At 43.0% G+C, this 19,281-nt stretch overlaps 1 protein-coding gene across 1 annotated transcript; it reads right to left on the reverse strand.

Annotated features, from left to right (window-relative positions):
- Positions 1-8,264: 8,264 nt before the first annotated feature.
- LOC125164105 (zinc finger protein 879-like) lies at positions 8,265-18,879 on the reverse strand. Its single transcript, XM_047856599.1, has 6 exons — positions 18,788-18,879; positions 18,588-18,700; positions 17,251-17,318; positions 12,975-13,101; positions 12,459-12,554; positions 8,265-8,520 (listed from the first exon to the last, which is right to left on the reverse strand). The coding sequence occupies exons 1-6, from the start codon at positions 18,877-18,879 to the stop codon at positions 8,516-8,518; spliced, it is 501 nt and encodes a 166-aa protein (XP_047712555.1). The 3' UTR covers positions 8,265-8,515.
- Between the last annotated feature and the right edge of the window lie 402 nt (positions 18,880-19,281).

Consider the following 19,281-nt stretch of genomic DNA (forward strand, 5'->3'; position numbering starts at 1 on the left):
GGTCATGATCTCATGGTTTGTGGGTTCGAGCCCTGTATCAGGCTCTGCACTGCTTGGAATTCTCTCTCTCTCCCTCTCTCTCTGCCTCTCTCCTGCTCTGTCTCTCTCTCAAAAATAATTAAATAAACTTTAAAAACAAAGAGTCAGTGGCCTGAAGAATGTTATGACCTTGGGATGGCCCTTGGATGCAACCTCATAAACTTGATGTTCACTTCACCTAGGGTGATTAGGCAGTAAGATGGGTTTTATCCTACCTCAAATCACCCACTCTAGAGCTGAGAAAAAAAAAAATTCTATTTAATTATTTTTACTGATAAACACACTGGCCTTCTTACTGATCCTCATTCTGGCTGACCTGAAAACCTCTTTCTGAAAAGGAAGGCTCTCTCAGGCATCAAGCAAACTGAGGAACCCCATGCTCCTTCCCAAATCACTTCCTTGCCTCACAGTCAGAGGTGATCACCATCCTGACTTTTGTGTTCATGTGGTAACTAGTCTCCAAATCTGGTCCTCCCAATGAACCATGACCCTGGTATTCACACTCTTGTATCATCTTCTCCCCTTGAATCTGGGCCACATCTATAAATCGTTTTTCACCAAGAGAATATAGAATTAATGTATTAATCTCATGTGACTTCCAAAGTCGAGTTCTAAGATTTGCAAATTCTATATAGGTCTCTTAGAATGCTGGCTCTCAGGACATTGCCTCTCAGAAACCAGCCACTCCTCTGTGCTAAATCCAATAGGGCTCTCAAGCAGCAGTCATCACCGACTGCCAGCCACCCTGGACACCAAGCTCAAGTTGAGCTTCAATGCCAGCTGCCATTGGACTGCAAATGCATTAGAGACGCCAAGTAAGAATTGCCCAACTGAACCCAAATATGGAACCGACAGGTAGGTGTTGATACAACTGTTGCTTTAAGCCACTCAACTTTGGGATGAGTTGTTACACAGCAATGGAGAGCTAGAATATCTTGTCATTTGGTCACTTGCTATTTTTGTTTAGTATCTTCCCCACATGTATAAATCACTTAAACTAAATTTAATTTTGCAGAACATGCTATTAGGCTGTATGTTGTTTCCTACGTCTTTTGAAAAGTCTTCAGGCTTTTAAATTCATCTGTGTTTTGTTTACAGCTTTGGTTCATTAGTTTCCACTGCTGCTCTACATAGTTAATATTCCAAAATAACCCATTTTCCTATCACCAGATACTTCCAAACAGTAGCTACTATGATCAGAACTGCTAAGAATATCTTTATACATGTCTCTTACTGCTCATATGCAAACATTTATCTATTATATATACGTAGGAGTGGAACTTCGTGTTTCATGACATACACAAATTCAAATTCACTTTATAGGATGCTAATGGTCTGTATCAGTTTACACTCTCACTAGTCAAGTATGCATTCCAGTTATTTCACATACATTCTAAAATTCCATAATGTCACACATCTTTAAAAAATCATTAAACCTGGGGGGCCTGGCTAGCTCAGTCAGTGGAGTATGCAACTCTTGACAGCGGGTTTGTGAGTTCAAGCCCTACACTGGGTTTAGAGCCTACCAAAAAAATAAAAAATAAATAAGGTCTATTTTAAAAAGTCACAAAATCTCATAAAATCATTATCTGTGATCCTGAAAGCATCTTTTCATGTTTTTAGAAATTTGCATTTCCTCTTCTGTGAAATACAGTCATGTATTCAATTTATTTTTCTACCAGGTTGTCTTTTTTTAAGTTGATTTGTATACATTATTTACATTTTCCAGATGATAAGCATTTGTTGAAAATTCTATGGAGGGGCACCTGGGTTGCTCAGTCAGTGAGCATCTGAATTCGGTTCAGGTCATGATCTCACATTTCATTGGTTCAAGCCCCGCATCAGGCTCTGTGCTGACAGCTTTGGATTCTGGGTCTCCATCTTTCTCTGCCCCTCCCCTGCTCTTTCTGTCTCAAAAATAAATAAAACATTAAAAAAAAATTTTTTTTAAATACCATGGCAAGATGTTTTATGTCTTGACTTTTCATTTCCTTTTTGGTATATTTTGATAACAAGATGTTTTTCATTTTAATGTGAGCAAATATATACAAAGAGTTCATAGCTTATTTGTATCCTGTTTAAAAGCTCCTTTCCGGGGCACCTGGGTGGCTTAGTTGGTTAAGCGTCCTACTTCAGCTCAGGTCATGATCTCACAGTTCATGAGTTTGAGCACATCGGGCTCTCAGCTCTTTAGCAGAGCCCACTTCAGACCTTCTGTCCCCCTTTCTCTCTGTCGCATGCACACTCTCTCCCTCTCAAAAATAAACAAACATTTAAAAAAAACCCTTGGGGTACCTGGGTGGCTCATTAGGTTAACTGTCCAACTCTTAGCTCAGGTTATCTCATAGTTTGTGAGTTTGAAACCCATGTCAGGCTCTGTGCTGGTGGTGCAGAGGCTGCTTGGATTCTCCCTCTCCCTCAAAAATAAACAATCATTAAAAAAAAAAAAAATCCTACCTACTGGAGTGCTTGGGTGGCTCAGTCAGCTAAGAGTCTGACTTTAATCTCAGCTCAGGTCTTGATCTCAGGGTTGTGAGTTCAAGCTCCACATTGGGCTCCACACTGGGCATGAAGCCTACTTAAAAAAAAAATCCTTCCCTATCTTGAAGTCATAAAGTTATGTCTTACATCTTCTTCCAAAAGATACATAATTTTGCCTCTCACAGAATTCTTTTTGTGGTGAGGGTAGGCATCTAATTTTTCTTCTATGTGGTTGAACTGTTTTTCTCAGAGCCATTATTGCATAATTTGTTCTTTATACTCCTGTCATAACTACTTCTAACATTTTACCATTTTTGCCAGCAGGTTTTTGGTAAATACCCTTTTACCAGGCTAAGTAAGCTCTCTCCACTGCTTGGCTAAGAGTTTTTACAATGAATGGGTGCTGAGTATTTCCACTGCTTTGGCTGCATTTATTGAGATGAACACACGGATTCTGCACCTTTAATCTGTCCAGGTGGTACACAGTGCCTCGAAGTTTCCTAATGCTATATAATCTATCTGTTCCTGTGAAAAATCTCTATCATGATGCATTCACTATGTTTAGGTACTTCTGGATTACATTTTCTAATACTTTGTTTAGGATTTTTACATCTCTGTTCATGGGTGATATAGGCCTGCAAATTTTCTTTCTGGCACTTTCCCTGTCAGGTTCTGGTACTGGGTTACTAGAATCACTGTGTTGGCACATGATCTCCTCTGGAATATCCTGCACAAGACTCAAATGATCTGTTACTTCATGTTTGATAGACCTCAACTTAAAAGTAACAGGGCCTGGTATTTTCTTTGTGTAACTTCGTTCAGATTTATCTTGGGGGATTATTTTTAGGACTATTGTTACTTGGTGAATGTGATGGTCTAAATGTTTGTGCCCCTTCAGAATTCATGTTGACATCCTAACCGCAAAGGTGACAGCATTAGGAGACGGGGCTTTTGGGAGGTGACTGTCATGTGAGTGGAGCCTCATGAATGCAACTGGTGCCCTTAGAAGAGGCCTCAGAGAGCTCCCTCACCCCTTCCGCCATGTGAGGACACAAGAAGGCGACAGCTACGAATCAGGAAGAGGGTCCTCACCAGAACACAACCACGCTGGTACCTAATCTTGGACTTCCCAGCCTCCAGACTGTGGGAAATAAGTTTCAGTTGTTTAGAAGCCACCTGGCCTGTGGTATTTTGTTACAGCAACCTAAAGAGACTAAGACAGGGAAGTTATATTTTCCTAGAAATTTTCCCAGAAATTAGAGAATGTAAAAGAATAGTTGTAGGCAAAGAGGCACTGCAGTGAAGGATTAAATGACCCAGAAAAGTCTGCTCCTCCTAAGTCTGAAAAAATAAGACTGATTAGTCAGTCCCAGGAAGCACAAGTTGAATTCAAGGTTTGCTTTAGCTCAGTCTCCAGCCCCAATAGCCTTTCCTGAGGTGCTATTTTTTTTTTTAACTCTTCGACAAAGAGAAAGAAACTTGTCCTTACTTGTCTCTTTTTTTTTTTTCTTTCTTTCTTTCTTTTAAACAAAATAGGTGTTTCAGTCCTTAAGTGCTTGCCAACTCCTGATAACACCGGGCAAAACTAGACAATGTTGCTTCAGTAAAGTTCAACAATTTTAGCTCCACTTGGGAGATTACTTTTTATGTTGTTGGAATTATTACTCACATTTTAGAAATGCTGAAACATGCTAACTTGTTGAAGGGCATTAACGGTCCATTTACTGAACTTAGAGCCTGAAATTTTGTCTAGTGGCCCTCGAAGTGTGGGAGGGAGTCAAAATTACCTGGTTCATTTTACCTCCAGGTGGGATGGACAGTGACCCACACTGTGACAGGGCCTTCCTGGTGGATGGTAAACAAGAGCTCTATGAAGCAGGCACAGCCTAGGAGCCCAGAGTCATGTTCCTATGGCTACATTTTCAGATAACTGTTAACATTTATCAGTAGATTAACTTGCAAAAGCAGTAGTTGTCTGAATAACCTTTAATTCAGGTAATCACTTTCGGATAAAACCAAGTGAAATACCATGCATTTTGTGATTTAAAATAAAATGATTTTAGATCTGCTTCAGAGTTTGGAACAAGTAGGGAGAAAACTCACAGGACTGTGTGCCCGCAGAGTTTACAGAGTGATTTGCTTTTCAGGTAAATGGCCTGGAAAGCAGAAAAGAAACAACACAAAAGTTTCCACAACAACCAAGTACAGAATTTTCTTTGAAACTATTAAAAAACACATTTTAGTGACAATGAGGTAGTACAGGTCACCTGCTTACATTTCTTCTCCAAAACATTCTTCTGAGCATAACTGGCTTCCATAACACTTAAATGTAGTTTCAAAAAAATAGATTCCTCCATTAATCTAAAGTCTGGATTTTATGGCTGCACTTCAACATAAATCAACATGCTTCCCTGTGATGCTTGCGAAAGCTGGGGGGGGTCTCGTCACAATATCCCCAGGAAGAAGAGAAAAGAAACCTTACAAACTCTCTACCTGAAAAGCTATGGGGGGGGGGGTGGATAACATTTTATAGAGGCTTTCCTAATATACCTAAGGTTACCTGCATCATGAAGTCTCGTTTGAGGAGGTCTAAATTCTGAAGTTTAACTCACAATCAACTACCCTTCATCACTTTCTGCCCAGGATGAAGTTTTTGAAATTTAGTATGAAATGAACTTCAGTTGGAAGATTTTCCACATGCGTTTTATTTATAGTTTCTCTCCAGTGTGAGTCCTCTGGTGATTGGTAAGGGATGAGCTCTGACTAAAAGCCTTACCACATTCTTTACATTTATAAGGCTTCTCTCCTGTATGAATCCTCATGTGTGTCATGAGGGAGGAACTCTGTCTGAAGGCTTTCCCACATACTTTACAGTTAAATGGTTTCTCTCCAGTATGAATTCTCTGATGCTGAATGAGAGCTGAGCTTTGGTTGAAGGCTTTTTCACAGTCATTACATTTATAAGGTTTCTCTCCAGTATGAATTTTTCGATGAGTGTTAACTGCTGAGTGGGAACTGAAGGCTTTTCCACATTCTTTACAATTGTATGGTTTCTCTCCAGTATGGATTCTGTTGTGTATATTAAGCCGTGAAATCCAGGAGAAAGCCTTCCCACATTCGTTGCATTTGTAGGGTTTTTCTCCTGTATGAATTCTTTGATGCTGTATCAGAGCAGAGCTTTGGCTGAAGGCTTTCCCACATTCTTTACATGCATAAGGTTTCTCACCAGTGTGAATTCTCTGATGTATAATAAGAGCTGAGTGGTAACTGAATACTTTCCCACACTCGTTACAATTAAAGGGTTTCTCTCCAGTATGAATTCTATGGTGTCTACTTAGCCGCGATATTGAGGTAAAGGCTTTCCCACACTGACTACATTCATAAGGTTTCTCTCCAGTGTGAATCCTGTGATGCTGAATCAGAGAGGAGCACTGGCTAAAGGCTCTCCCACATTCATTACATTTATAGGGCTTTTCTCCAGTATGAATCCGTTGGTGATTATTCAGGGATGAACTTCCTTTAAATGTCTTGCCACACTCATTGCATTTATAGGGTCTCTCTCCAGTGTGCATTCTCTGATGTCCAATAAGAGAGGTGGTGAAACTGAAGGCTTTTCCACATTCGCTGCATATGTAAGGTTTCTCTCCTGTGTGAACTCTAAGGTGCTGAGTGAGAGACGAGCTTTGGCTGAAAGCTTTACGACATTCCTTGCATTTATAGAGCTTCTCTCCAGTGTGGATTCTCTGGTGTTTACTCAGGGAAGAACTGTGGAGGAAGATTTTCCCACAGATGTTACATTTGTAACATTTGCGAACCGTGTTGACTCCCAGTTGTTTAAACAGAATGGAATACTGCTGTGAATGGGGTTTCCTTCCCCTGGAAACGAGTCTGGGTTTTCTAATAAGCGATGACTTTAGACTGAGATTTTTCCCTAGCTCAATACCCATAAAGCTCTTCTCCCTCAGGTATGTATTCTTGATGGTAACTAAAACTTTCCTGAAAGGTTTGTTCTTTTTGCCTTGCTGCTTCTCTAGCTTGTCCTCGTTTATGTAGGTTTTCCCCAACTTGAAGTCAAAAGGACCGTCACCTCGGAGTTTATTCATTACTTCCTGATTGTCTTCTTCAGAAACTGCAGTTTCAAACAAGCTCTCCCATCCTAAAATAAACAAAACGGGTAAGTCTCCCTTGCACGGAGGATAAAGAAAGGTGCTATCAAAATATACAAGGATAGGGGCACCTGGGTGGCTTGGTCGGTTGAGCATCCAACTTCAGCTCAGGTCATGATCTCATGGCTCATGGGTTCACACCCCGCGTCGGGCTCTGTGTTGACAGCTCGGAGCCTAGAGCCTGTTTTGGATCTGTGTCTCCTCTCTCTCTGCTCCTCCCCCACCCACCCTCTGTCTCTCAAAAATAAACATTAAAAAATTTTTAAATACATATACAAGGATTGCTAACAAGTATGCCCTTGGATTCTTAGGAAAGGGTAGAGAGAAATAAAGGCAAGAGAAAGAAGCAGGGTGGGAGACATGCCTGAGTGCAGAGGGTCTGAGGACACCTGCATGTAGGTGAGCTGAAGAACTCAGAGAAGCCCCTCCAACAAAAGGAGCCAGGCTGCTTTAGTAACAAAGCTCAGGTTGGCAGGGCACAGGGCACTTGTGAGTGCAGCAGGTTGTGTTATTTATTCCTCAGCTTCCTCTCCCACAGCAGCCACCACCGCCCTTGAGGTAAGTCCACAAGAAAACTGCAGAGGGGCTAGAAGTAAAAACTAGAAGAGCCATTGGCCATAAAAAGCTCTCTGTAACACAGGGCCTCCATCAGTGCTATTTTGGAACTCATCTGAGGGCTATTTATGGTGTTATGATGGACATGTACTCACCCAAGGAGTATTTACTTAGTGCCCACCATGCAAAGATCAAGATCAGGAGTATGGGGTACATACCAGGCAAGAATTAAGTTTTCACAAGGTGTACATTCTAGCAGCGGGATATTGACAATGACCAACTGATCAAATAAACTAGGGATAATGAGAACTAAGAAAACAAACAAAAACAAGGTGATGTGCGGTAAGGGCAAACAAGCTGTATGACAAGAAGTAAAATTAAAGATGATATCTAGGGACGCCTGGGTGGCTCAGTCAGTTAAGTATCTGACTTGATTTCGGCTCAGGTCATGATCTCACGGTTCGTGAGATCGAGCCTCGTGTCAGGCTCTGTGCTGACAGCGTGGAGCCTGCTTGGGATTCTCTCTTTCCCTCTCTGTCCCTCCCCTGCTCACACTCTCTCTCAAAATAAATAAACATTGAAAAAAGAGATCTAAATAATAAGAGCTGGCCATGTAAAAATGTGGGTATAAAGATGATTCTAGTCAGGAAGAACAGCTAGCCCAAAGCCCTAAGGCAAGAGTAAGCTCTGAGTGTTGGAGGAGCCTAGAGAAGTCCAGTGTGGCCTAAGCAAAAGGGAACAAGAAGACAGTGTAACGAGGTGAGGAAAGAGGTAGGCAGGAGCCATACCACGTGGGTCTTGTAAGATAATACGAACACATGTGAAATTTCTTCTGAGGATCGCTGGGGGTTGGGGGATGTGGCAGTTTTGTTTAAAAAGGAATACAGGGTGCCTGAGTGGCTCAGTCGGTTAAGCGTCTGACTTTGGCTCAGGTCAGATCTCAAGGTTCCTGGGTTTGAGCCCCGAGTCAGGCTCTGTGCTGACAGCTCAGAGCCTGGAGCCTGCTTTGGATTCTGTGCCTCCCTCTCTCCCTGCCACCATCCTGTTCATACTCTGTCTCTCTCAAAAATAAATAAACATTAAAAAATTTTTTTTCTTTTTTTAAATAAAAAGGACCTCGATGGTTGTGTGACAAATGGATTGTAATTGGGGGTCAGGAGAAACAAGGGCAGATGCAGAGCAGTTCACTTAGGAGACTGGATGGATGTGCACTGGCACAGCGGGGGGAGGTGGGCACATTCGTGATGTTCTGAAGGCAGAGATGACAAGTGTCTTCAACCTATAAATAGGATGTACAGAGTAAATGAAAGAAAGGACTCAAGGATGACGTCTAGCTCCTGGCCTGGGCAGCTCAATGGAGACTGGTGCCGTATAACGATATGGGGCATACTGGAAGAGGAGTACATGCTTGAGAATAATTTTCAGTCCACTTTTTGATCACTTAGGATACAGTGGAATCATTGCTTCAAAAAGAATGAATTGTATTTTATGAAAGAGCTTTTATTTTCTTAACTAAAAAGAAGATACATAATCATTGTAAGAAAATTGAAGAAAACACAGAAAACTATAAATACAAAAATAGAGTTCACCCATAAACACAACATACAAATATAATCACTGCTAGATATGGAATTTTGCTCACCAGAATTTGGGGGGACATGAGAAAACACTTTTACTTAAAAAATAAAAAATGGTTGAAACTACATTGCTTCCTACCCCCTCCTCACTTAAAAAAAAATTTGTGGGGACACCTGGGTGGCTCAGTCAGTCAAGCAGCTGCCTTTGGCCCAGGTCATGATCTCACAGTTCGTGGGTTCGAGCCCTGCATCGGCTTTGTGCTGACAGCTCAGAGCCTGGAGCCTGCTTCAGATTCTGTGTCTCCCTCTCTCTCTACCCCTCCCCCGCTCATGCTCTCTCTCTCTCTCTCTCTCTCTCTCAAAAATAAATAAACATTAAAAAAATTAAATAAAAAAAATTTGTGGGCTTCTCTCCATGTCAACAAATGAAAGTTGATGGCATCATGTTTTCAAATTTTTTTAACTTAATTTTTTAATTTTTTTTTTAATTTTGATTTTAAATTTAAATCCCATTAAAGACTCCAATATCACTCAGAGCAGTAGGAAAACACTGGATATGTATTTCTTAATCTGGGGTAATATAATAAGGGGGAAAATGGTATCTCATTGCTTTAGTTTGTATTTCATTGATTATAATAAAATTGAACAGTTTTTCAAAGAATCCTGGGTGAATTTTCAATTCACATTCCTTGCCCTTTTAACAGTAATACTCATGCCTTTGTGCTGTAATTATTTATCCTCTAGACAATTTCTCTGTTTCTCATATTAAACCTTGGTATTTTATAGCCATAAAAGCAATCTTCATAACAGAAAAAAACCTAGAAACTAATATTTTCAAAAGATTATTTAATAAAATATGGCTTACCAATACAACAGAGTTCTTTCAAACAGGCGGGCCCCTAATTAATGAGGGCTGAATAAGTGAAGGATATTCCCAATTTAAAACAGTTTGAGAATACATGCAATCTTTTTTTTTTTTTTAATTTTTTTTTTAATGTTTATTTTTGAGAGAGAGACAGAGAGAGACAGAGTGCAAGGCAGGGAGGGGCAGAGAGAGAGAGGGAGACACAGAATCCGAAGCAGGCTCCAGGCTCTGAGCTGTCAGCACAGAGCCAGGTGCAGGACTCAAACCCAGGAACTGTGAGATCATGACCCGAGCCAAAGTCATATGCTTAACTGACTGAGCCACCCAGGTGCCCCGAGAATATGTACAATCTGTTTCTTTCTTTTTCTCTGTGTCTCTCTCTCCCTCACGCACAAATACACTCAAACAAATATTCACAACCTGAAAGGATAAACAGTAAAACACCAACAAAAGTTTATCATGGCTGGCTGCCAAAATTTCAGGGCAAACACCTTTTTTTTTTCCTCCTCTTTTTTACATTACCATGTATACCTTGTATGAATTAAAAGTAGCTAATTTTTTAATGCTTGCAAAAGACAAACACAGTCAATTTGATACTAATGATTTCTTTACCAACCAGAAAGCTCAGAGACAAATTTGAAACTCACCCATGGCTACCATTCCACGGCTACCATTCTTGTCCTGACCACAAACATATTTATTTTCTAAGGTTCTGACTGAACTTCTATTTTATCATTATTCTTACAGTTAGCTTCCTTGAATTGTTGGTGAAAGGTGGCAGAATACATGTTAGTGTGGAGTAAAAAAAAAAAAAATCCCTGAAGTAGGGGGGCGGGGAGCGGGGTAGCCTTGGCTCTTCAAAGCTAAGGGCCCTGTGAAGCCAAGTAACAATATTAAAACAAAACTCCTTCATACAACCTAATCAGTCTTATAAATTCCAAAAATAAGGAGACTATCCCATAATATTCTAGACAGAAGACCCCAAAACAGGGAAAAAAACGGTTTTTTACACAGAATATTGGGGGAAAAGAATCAAACTAATGGAGGATTTTTATCATAACACTCAATGCTCTACACTAGAGCAAAGTGTGAAGAAAAAAAATTGATGCCAGAATTCCAGATCTATAATTCTCACAGGAGAGATAAGAGGATTTATTTTAGATATACACAAATATAGCATGCACGAACCTTTCTAAAAACATTATTCAAGAAAATAGGCTAGTCAAACCGAAGGGGAAAATCTGAAGACCAGGCTCATGAATGGAAACATGAGACTGAGCTGACACAGGACCTGCGTCCTGCCACTGAGAGAAATAAATCCTGGATAAATAGCAGAGCACAGGAGAGACCCACCCTCTGGTGCTAGAATCAAAGACAAAACAGAACAAAAGCAAACAAAGACCAAACAAAACAAAACAAAACAAAACACCATCTCATAACAACAACAATAACAAAAACAAAGACAAAGCAGAAAAGCAAGTAAGAGTTTACTGACCCAGCAACCCGCAGGAGTTTTAGAGACTGAGAGGTATATCCTAGCAACCAGGGCTGAAACATCGTATTTTGAATATTTTCCCACAAAATATTTAGGAGAATGCCATAGTGAGTATCTGCAAACCTTCTGCCTATATTTGATTTATCGCCATTTTGCTACCCTGCTTTCTCTCTCTCATGTAGTATATAAATACACATACATCTGCTTTTCCTTTTTAGCTGAACCATATATAGTAAGTTGCAGACCAATAACATCAAACAAAAATGCAAGATACAACAATGAGGGATATATTGTAGCAATAGAAGGTTTGTTCAAACACAAAAAGAAGACAATATAAGAAAATAATCAGTCCAGGAGCGCCTGGGTGGCTCAGTCGGTTGAAGGTCCAACTTCGGCTCACGTCATGATCTCACAGTTTGTGAGTTCAAGCCCCGCATCAGGCTCTGTGTTGACAGCTCAGAGCCTGGAGCCTGCTTCAGATTCTCTATCCCCCCTCTCTCTCTGCCCCTCCCTGCTCACGCACGAACGTTCTCTCTCTCAAAAAAAAAAAAAAAAAAGAAAAGAAAATCATCAGTCCAGGGGTGCCTGGGTGGTTCAGTCAGTTAAGAGTTCTACTTCAGTTCAGGTCATAATCTCACAGTTTGTGGGTTCAAGCCCCGTGTCCAGCTCTGTGCTGACAGCTTGGAGCCTGCTTTGGATTGTGTCTCCCTCTCTCTCTGCCCCTTCCCTGCTTGTGTTCTTTCTCTCTCTCAAAAATAAGTAAATAAACATAAGAAAGAAAAAAAGAGAGAGACAGAGAAAGAAAGAAAGAAAGAAAGAAAGAAAGAAAGAAAGAAAGAAAGAGAAAATAGTCCAGTAAAAGCAAGAAAAACTGGGGAAGACATGACTCACAAACCTTTATGCAGGATATACTGTGTTGTCACATATTCTGCATTCAAATTACAAAGGACAGGGGTGCCTGGGTGGCTCAGCCCCTCCCCTGCTCGCACTCTGTTGGTCTCTCTCTCAAAAAAAATTAAAAAAAAAAAATTTTAATTACAAATGACATCTGAGACAAGTGGGGCCCTCCTTGGGAGATTTCAGCTCTCCCTCCGAACCTCCAAATCAAGGACTCAACAAGGTAGAGAGACAGAGGACATGCCCTTCCCAGCATGTCCCACCTGGCCTGGCAGACATAGGAGGGTCCTGGTCAGTGTCTCCTGAGCACAGGCTCTGCCCTGATCAGCAGCACCCAGGCAGTGAGAAAGTGCTATGCCCATCTCCCAGTCACGGTCACTCACCTACACGTGGGTCTTGAGAAACTCCATTTTCCACCATCCAGGGGTCTTCCCCTTGCTGTAACTGGAAGATAACCTTTGGTTTGGAAAAGAGAATTCCTGTTCGTGAGCAAGGAGAAGAGAATGAGTCTGTGGTGCAGACATAAGCAGCCATCCTGGCACCCACATTCAGCTGCACGGGCTCCAGGGCAGAGGGACAGCTGTTCTGAGAGGGCCTTAAATTCCTGCCACAGAGGACAGCCGGGAGATGGTCTCAGGAAGAATAGCAGGGCGCTGGCCGTGCACTCTTCTACACTGGAACCTCCTGTGAGACCCAGGGGGACAGAGTCTGGGGCACAAGACCCGCAAAAGCATAAAAAGAATGCCCGTGATCTACTCTACCAAACCAACACCTTTCTTGGCAGTGGGAGGGGACAGCAACTGCGGGCTGAACCTGGTCACACCCTCCAAGTGTCCTCCTTGGAGAGGGCACCAAGACGCTCCCCTGGAAGATTCTACATCACGAGGGCAAGTCCTTACCCAGAGAGACCAGGGTGCCGTAATTCTCCAGCATCACCTCCCGGTATAGGGTTCTCTGTGCAGAGTCCAGGCGCAGCCACTCGTCCTGGCTGAAGAACACGGCAACGTCCCTGAACGTCACAGACTCCTGTAATGGCAAACCCATTCCTGCTCACCTGGGACCATCACCCCAACAGGATGACTGAGCAGCAAGATCACCATGCAGGGTTCTGAGCATCTTGAGCCGAATACTTCTCAACCACCTCTCAGTGACGAAGCACATGTCTATCACATACCTTCTGTGAAGGAAGCACTGTGCCCCCGGGAAGATGAGGCACAGTGGCCAAACGAGAGAAGCACTTGAAATCATTCTACAAAATCACAACAATAGAAACACAGAACTTGAGATGTGGAAATGCACAATCATAGATACATGAAAAGCCCATTTTACAGCTCAGACCTGAGAATCGGGCTTTAGAAGGAAGCTCCAGCAACTCACTCAGGGAGGAACAGGTGAGCCTGGATTCTGTCATCACCTCAGGCCTTCTCTGTGTCCTGGCACAGACATTCACAGGCACAGCTTTGCCAGGAGAGGACCCAGGATGGGGGACTACAGGACCTTGCAATAAGAGCCAGGTGAGAAGGCTGTGGGTAGAACACTCCCTCTCTGCCCCAGAAGCCTTTGTTCTACCTTTCTCTTGCTGACCTGTATCACAAGTCACCTCTCTCAAACCCCTTTCTTTTCCTATTAAAAAATCTTTTTGCGGGGGGGTTCCTGGGTGGCTCAGTCGGTTAAGCTTCCGACTCTTGGTTCTGGCTCAGGTCATGATCTCACGGTTCAAGGGTTCAAGCTCCGTGATGGGTTCAAGCACGTGACAGCGTGGAGCCTACTTGGGATCGTCTCTCCCCCTCTCTCTGCCCCTCCCCCACTCACTCTCTTTCTCAAAATAAACTTTAAAAAAATCTTTTCTTTCAAAAGTGAATTACAAAACATCAATAAGTAAAAGGAAAAGAAATGTTCATCTAACTTTCTACTACCACACACAAGCTTTGCTAACTTCTCTCTGTATATATGTATATATGCCTCTCAGAACTTTCTACTTACTAATATGGCTCTAGGTTTAAATAAAAATATTATAGATATAACTGTATCCCACTCAATATCTTTTTTAAATTTTTTAATGCTTTTATTTATTTATTTTTTTTTAATTTTTTTTTTCAACGTTTATTTATTTTTGGGACAGAGAGAGACAGAGCATGAACGGGGGAGGGGCAGAGAGAGGGAGACACAGAATCGGAAACAGGCTCCAGGCTCTGAGCCATCAGCCCAGAGCCTGACGCGGGGCTCCAACTCACGGACCGCGAGATCGTGACCTGGCTGAAGTCGGATGCTTAACCGACTGCGCCACCCAGGCGCCCCTTTATTTATTTTTGAGAGAGAGAGACAGAGTACTAGTGAGGGATCGAGAGAGGGAGACACAGAATCCAAAGAAGGCTCCAGGCTCTGAGCTGTCAGCACAGAGCCCGATGTGGGGCTCGAATTCACAAACTACGAGATCATGACCCGAGCTGAAGTCGGACGCTCAGCCAACTGAGCCACCCAGGCGCCCCGGTACTCAATATCTTTTATTTGTATAGATGGATCGATTTACTTAACTAATCTACTAGTGGTTACTTATGTTGTTTCCACTTTTGTAACTCTGAAAATGCTGGACTATGGATGGAGGCACTACTAAATGTCTTTTCAACAGCTCATGATCTCATGGTTCATGAGTTCAAGCCTGGTGTTGGGCACTCTCAGTCCAGAGCCTGCTGGGGACTCTCTCCCCCTCTCTGCCCCTCCTTCACTCACTCTCTCTCCTTCTCAAATAAATAAACTTTAAAAAATAAGTCAATTGCCAGTCTCACAACTCAGGACTGCTTCCTCAAGGACCTGGTAGCTATCTCCTTGAATGTGCCGATCTCTCAGTCTGCTGGGAGGAGGCGGGTCTAACTTGTCACCTGATGAACTTCCAGACTGGGTTGTAGCCACTTAACTCTATGAATGAGCCTTCTGTCTTTGCACTCCCCTTGGTGGATTGTCTGTGATGAACATCACATTCTGGCTAAATGCTTATTCAATAATAAAAGTGTTTTCTTTCTCTTCTGCCTTTGTGAAGAGGTTGGGAGGTGATTATGTTTTTATAATTCTATTTCCCTAAGTGCCACAAAAGGGCAAAGAAGGGAAGAAAACACTGTGGAAGGAAGGCTCATTTCCCTGAATCTGTTCCCCAAGACCACTGCCTAGTTGTGCTTTCTTTTCCTTTTACTGTTTTTCTTTCCTTTTCCTCATCTATATGAGCCTAGTCCTGCTTGTAAGCCCCAAATCGCCCAATATAATTGACCCTTGAACAACCTGGGTTTGAACTGTGCAGGTCCACGTATATATATATATATATTTTTTTTTCAATACAGCATTGTAAATGTATTTTCTCTTCCTTATAAATGTGTTAATAACATTTATTAATGTTAACTAACTAACTACTTTAGTAGTTCTCTAACTTACTTTATTATAAGACTACAGCATATAATATATACACCACACAAAATATGTGCTAATCCACCGTTATTGGTAAGGCTTCCAGCCAACAGTAGGCTATTAATAGTTAAGGTTTGGGGAGGAGTCAAAAGTTATATGTGGATTTCTCATTTGCAACAATGTGGATGGAACTAGAGCATATTATGCTAAGGGAAATAAGTCAATCAGAGAAAGACAAATAACATGATTTCACTCACATGTGGAATTTAAGAAACAAAACCGATGAACATAGGGGAAGGGAGAAAAAAGAGGAAGGAAAACCATAAGAGACTTTTAACTACAGAGAACAAACTGAGGGTTGATGGAGGAGGTGGGCAGAGGATGGGTTATATGGGTGATAGGCCATAGGTGATAGGAGGGCACTTGTGATGAACACTGGGTGTTATATGTAAGTGATGAATCACTAAATTCTACTCATGAAACCAATACTACACTATAGGTTAACTAACTAGAATTTAAAGAAAAACTTAAATTAAAAGTTACATGTAGATTTTGGAGGAGGTGGGTAGTGGCAATGGGGGCGCAGGAAGGGTCAGAGCCTGAGCCCTTATGTTAGAGTAGTCTGCTAGTTAGGTTCTAACAGATACCTGGAGGCCAGCAACAAGGAAGTCATTGCCAGCTATCAGGAAAGTCAGAGGCCTGTCCTGGCAGCACTCCACAAGAAGCCAGATCAAATCAGACAGGCCCAAGATGTGGATGGCCAAATTAGGAAGAAAATTAGGAAGAAAAAGCTTGAAACCCTGCATTCCTAGCCCAAGTAGAATATTCCTAGTTAACAACTATAAATAAAGATTGAAACCCGGGGCACCTGGGTGGCTCAGTAGGGTAAGTATCTGACTTTGCTCAGGTCATGATCACCCACTCATGGGTTCCAGCCCTGCGTCAGGCTCTGTGCTGACAGCTCAGAGCCTGGAGCCTGCTTCAGATTCTGTGTCTCCATCACTCTCTGCCCCTCCCCCACTCACGCTCTGTCTCTTAAAAATGAATAAACGTTAAAAAAAAAAAAAAAAGATAGAAACCCAAACCCCAGGATGCAAAGCTCCCTCTTGAGCTCTCCTGCTCTTATCTTGCGAATATACTTTTTGCTTTAATAAACTTTCCTGCTGTGTCACTCATGAACTGTGCTGTGTATCTGTCCTTGAATTCTTTCTTGAAACAAGACCAAGAAATTTCAGCGACCCTCCAGGATGGGCTGGGTCAAGGCAACACTTAAACCCCTGCATTGTTCAAGAGTCAACTGTCCTAGAACATATCCCTGACCAACCTGCTGATTCAGAGGTCTTCTTCGTTGGAACTTCCTAGAAAATCACCTGGACCAAGGACTGCTGTAGTTGATTGGTCCTCAGTGCCTGGAGGGTAAAGCCCATGCATTTTCTCTTTGAATTCCTAATGTTATTGAAAAAATTATCTGACTTCCCCAAATTTCCACCCTTCATAGGGAAAACACATACCTAGATCCCTCACAAAGCTCTGTGTGGGTCATTGGCTTGGGACTGGGGGCACCATTCAATTCCTAATCAACAAGTACTTAATGATTAAGTGGGGAACTCACAATGAGACTGGCACTGACACTAGAAAAACACCTTCCTTCCAAAGTCACCCTACCAGGCCCTCTGGTCCCTCCGTGGACTTCACTGCCTTGTAAACCTCAACAATGGTGTAAGTGTGATCATGACCTCTGAACCAGGAAGGCAGTTCAAGAAAAAAGCCTCCACTCACCTGAATATGGGCTGGCAGCAACCTTGTGGCCATTTCTCCCTCCCTGCCGCCCCTCCTGGAGAAGGCACCTGAAATGGAGAAAGAAACAGTGAGGTCTCTCCATCCTGTCTATACTCCCACCCTCCTTACGCCTGACTAAATTAGAAATCTCCACACACCGAGCACCCTACAGAGAGAAGCCAGAGGGAACAAGTAAGCCCAAGCATTCCTGAGTTAGAGGGTCCATGAGAGAAACAGTGAGGTCTCTCCATCCTGTCTATACTCCCACCCTCCTTACGCCTGACTAAATTAGAAATCTCCACACACCGAGCACCCTACAGAGAGAAGCCAGAGGGAACAAGTAAGCCCAAGCATTCCTGAGTTAGAGGGTCCATGAGCGTGGCCACCAAAACCAGGAGAGGCAGCAAGCATACTTCCAGCACGTGAACAGAGTAAAGGGCAGTCATGCCGGGCTCCCTGAGATGTTCATTTAATGAGAAATAACATAAATATTCCCCACATCTGCATTTAAATATTTCGGGGCTGTACTATAATAATGTAATCATAATAAATATATTGTATCTAATGTAACATACAACTATACATCATGCACAACAAAGTACAATAATATGATAATTATAATTCTTCATATAACATTTGAAGGAAATTGGAGTCCTTTTCAGGAAGAACCAAGCAAAAATTAGTCCTCTCTTCTCTTCCTTGGGAATTGTGCTTCCTTTATGAAGAGTTATCAAACCTCCTCAAATATAAATGAAAACATTACCCATCCACAAGGCTCGAAAAAAAGAGCATCACTAGCTACAAATGAATTTAAAATTTAGAGAAAAGGGAAGGAACTCAGCAAAAGGTCAAAATTAATCTAAACAACAACGAAAAAGGGAACAGTCAAATCACCAGAGGATTCCCTCCGGGAAAAGTGCCAAACAAGCATAGATGGCAAAAACTGATAAACACAAAATAAAGTTTAAACTCGGGGTGAGATGGGGGCGGGGGAGACCGAGGCCAGCGCTACCAGCAAAACCAGCCCCAGGGTTCACGGACCCTGAAACAGAGCACAGCTTCCCGCAATCTCGGTTCTGGGGCCACTTCTCCAGGAGCCTTGCCCGAGGCTGCAGCTCAGGCAGTGACAGCTCCGATTTCCCGGGGTGGGAAGACACGAGAGTGGAGACCTCCCCGGGCAACGCCTCCTCTCCGGGCCGCGTTCACCTGCCGAGGCCGCCGCGGCTCAGACGCCCGGAGCCGGGGCTCGTCTGGGACTCCCGCCACGGCCGGCCCTCAGCCCTGGCCCCGCCTCAAGAGCTGTACACCCCGGGCCAGCTCTCACCGGCAGCCACTACCTGAGCCCGCCGCGACGGGGACTCCAAGCGGCCGACCGCACTGGAGACCAGCAGAATACCTAGCCTGGGGACATTTTTCGCCGCCGCCGCCAGGCCGCCGTGCACAATCGCGCCTGCGCAGGAGAGAGCAAAGGGGTACCTCGCCTTAACCGCAGTGCTTTCCTTTCGAACTATATTTCCCAGATGTCATCGCAGCCTGCCGGTCTACGGTGTCCGGAAAGGACCAATAGTCGTAAGGCTGAAGATAGTTTTTCTGGGAGCCTACGAAGGCTGAAGCCACATCTTTCTGCATCGCTAACCTCTTGTGTTCTCTAGCACCCTTTTGGGAAAAAGTGGGTATGTATTTTAAAAATGTGGAAAATTAGCCACTCGCTGCTGCTTGTTCTTGGTTCCTGGAATGCAAAGATTTGGTTAGAGGCGAGGGTAGCTTTATTACCATACAGTTTGCAAACCCGGGAGTCTCAGTCTTGGTCTACAAACTGAAAGTACTCTCCAAGTTCTCTGCCCTTATCAAGGCTGGTCAGACCCAGGTCCCAAACTGCCACTTCAGGAACAGAGTGACAAGCAGGATACAACTCGCTTTTCTGAGCAGCTTCAGGATGTGGCAGCCCGTTGAAGAACATGAAGAGCATGGCAGGGGTCTTTCCTGCGAATATTGCTGAATTTTGTACAGCCTTGTCACCTCAGGCTGTGC

The sequence above is a fragment of the Prionailurus viverrinus genome, chromosome A1 (genome assembly GCF_022837055.1).
Source record: "Prionailurus viverrinus isolate Anna chromosome A1, UM_Priviv_1.0, whole genome shotgun sequence".
In the NCBI taxonomy this organism is placed as follows: Eukaryota; Metazoa; Chordata; class Mammalia; order Carnivora; family Felidae; genus Prionailurus; species Prionailurus viverrinus.